The sequence below is a fragment of the Gavialis gangeticus genome, unplaced genomic scaffold (genome assembly GCF_001723915.1).
Source record: "Gavialis gangeticus isolate Ggan-Ray unplaced genomic scaffold, GavGan_comp1, whole genome shotgun sequence".
Classification (NCBI taxonomy): Eukaryota; Metazoa; Chordata; order Crocodylia; family Gavialidae; genus Gavialis; species Gavialis gangeticus.
Window position 1 is genome coordinate 132,867,701 of NW_017729024.1, and position 1,995 is coordinate 132,869,695.

The window sequence follows — 1,995 nt, forward strand, 5'->3', positions numbered from 1 at the left end:
CCCTTCATATTACTTTCCTGATACTTATCCCATTTCAAGAGAGTTTGGCTTTTTGCACACAAATTGAGAATTGTATTTCTCTATACCTTTCTTCCAAAGAACAACATTTTAAAGAAGCCCACTTAGCTGAATCTGTGTCTAGCAGACAGGAGCAATGTGACCCACCAAAGGTTCATACATTTGAGAATAGGCACAATGGAAGTTGGGTAAGTGTTAACATTAAACCTTATTCTACAGCAAATGGAAAAGTTAGTATTTTAATCTAAAATTCCTAGATGTTATTTTCTAGTAGAAAGGGAACTGTGTGATAACTTTGTGGCTGGTTCCCACTGCACCTAAAATTGAACATTTTACCAGTGCCAATCAGCTGATGGGCATTCCCAGTCTTGGGAACATGCCGGAGCCTTGTAGGGCTCCAGTAATCTCCTGTGGATAGGAGCTGCTGGTCAACTGATTGGTGCTCCCAGCTACAGGCTCCAGTGCATTCCTGCAGCTGGAAGCACCCATCAGCTGACTGGTGCTCCAAACATGGGCACTTAAGGCAGCCAGCTTACTACTCACCAGTGCAGGGGGAGCCCAAGATCATGATCCCAGGCTCTCCCAATACCAGCAATAGGGCACAATTGGGATCTGATCCCCAATTTCACCTCTTGCCATGCACATGTGGCATGGCAGGAGACATGATTGTTGGGATTGCAGATCAGATCCCGTTGTACCTTTAACTGAACATCTGGTCAGCAGCCTAAATGACCTCCTGTGGTCCCTCCATCTCTACTTGCTAGTACTCTGTCATGGGTTATAAGTGTCAAGCATTTAAAATTCAAAACAGGATGAAAGCAAATATAAACTATGCATGAAACCTGCAGTGTAGTAGAGGCTCATATGCAAAATGTTTGTCTTCAAGGCTTACCCTTAGGAGCAATTCTGCCAAAATACAGCCAACAGCCCACATATCAACACCTACGCCATACATTCGAGCACCAAACAGCAGCTCCGGTGCTCGATACCATCTGAAAAGCATATCAGAAACCTGTTAAGAGAATTCATTTATTTGCACTGCAGTTGTATACAACACTTTAAACTAGCAGAAGTGTTACAAAATTAAAAAAAAAAAAAAAGAAGATATTGCTTCCTCCCCTGGGCATTTATCCATTTAATGCCTGCAAAAAGAAAACTTTTTGTTTTTTAAAACTGCTGAACATCCTATATAATATTCCCCTACTTCAAAAAGACATCTAACTCCAAATGAAAGTGCAGTTTTAATTTGCACTTAAGCAAACAACTTTACTGTAAATCTGAGGAGGCAGAAAATGTAACTATCAAAATGAAATACTTGTTAACCAAAACTCAAGAAACACAACTCAGTCCATTATCCAGAAGCCTAAATGTGACAATAAAAGATCAAAAGTGCTGAACTGAGATTATTCTTGTGTAGAACAAATCCTAGCAACAATGACTGATGCTAAGCAACAGGTATCACTGCCTAAAACCAGTTTACCTTATACACAAAGATATGACATCTTAATAAAATTCCACTTGGAGTGATGAATGCCCTTGAGGACACTCATCTCTTTTCTTCCAGTATGCAAAAGATGTGCGTTGTAAACCTCAGCTTGTTTCATCTGTTAGCCAACAACATTTTTAACAAGTCCCAGCTATTCATATTACAATCATAGAAAGAGTCATAGAAAGTTAGGGTTGGAAGGGATCTCAGGAGGTCATCTAGTCCAGCCCCCTGCTCAAAGCAGGACCAGCTTCAACTAGATCATCCCAGCCAAAGCTTTGTCTAGCCGGATTTTGAAAACCCCCAAGGATGGAGCTTCCACCACCTTTCTCGATAACCTGTTCCAGTATTTTACTACCCTCCTAGTGAAAAAATTCTTCCTAATATCCAACCTAAACTTCCCTTTCTGAAACTTGAGACCATTGCTCCTTGTTCTGTCACCTGCCACCGCTTAGAATAGTCTAGCTCCCATCCTCTTTCGAACCCCAGTT

At 41.1% G+C, this 1,995-nt stretch overlaps 1 protein-coding gene across 1 annotated transcript in view; it reads right to left on the reverse strand.

Moving 5' to 3' along the window:
• The window catches only part of CDK7 (cyclin dependent kinase 7), a 36,732-nt gene that overhangs the window by 15,998 nt on the left and 18,739 nt on the right, over positions 1-1,995 (reverse strand). Inside the window, exon 8 of the mRNA XM_019517748.1 lies at positions 911-1,010. Coding sequence (XP_019373293.1) covers positions 911-1,010 — 100 coding nt within the window. The remainder of the gene's footprint in view (positions 1-910; positions 1,011-1,995) is intronic.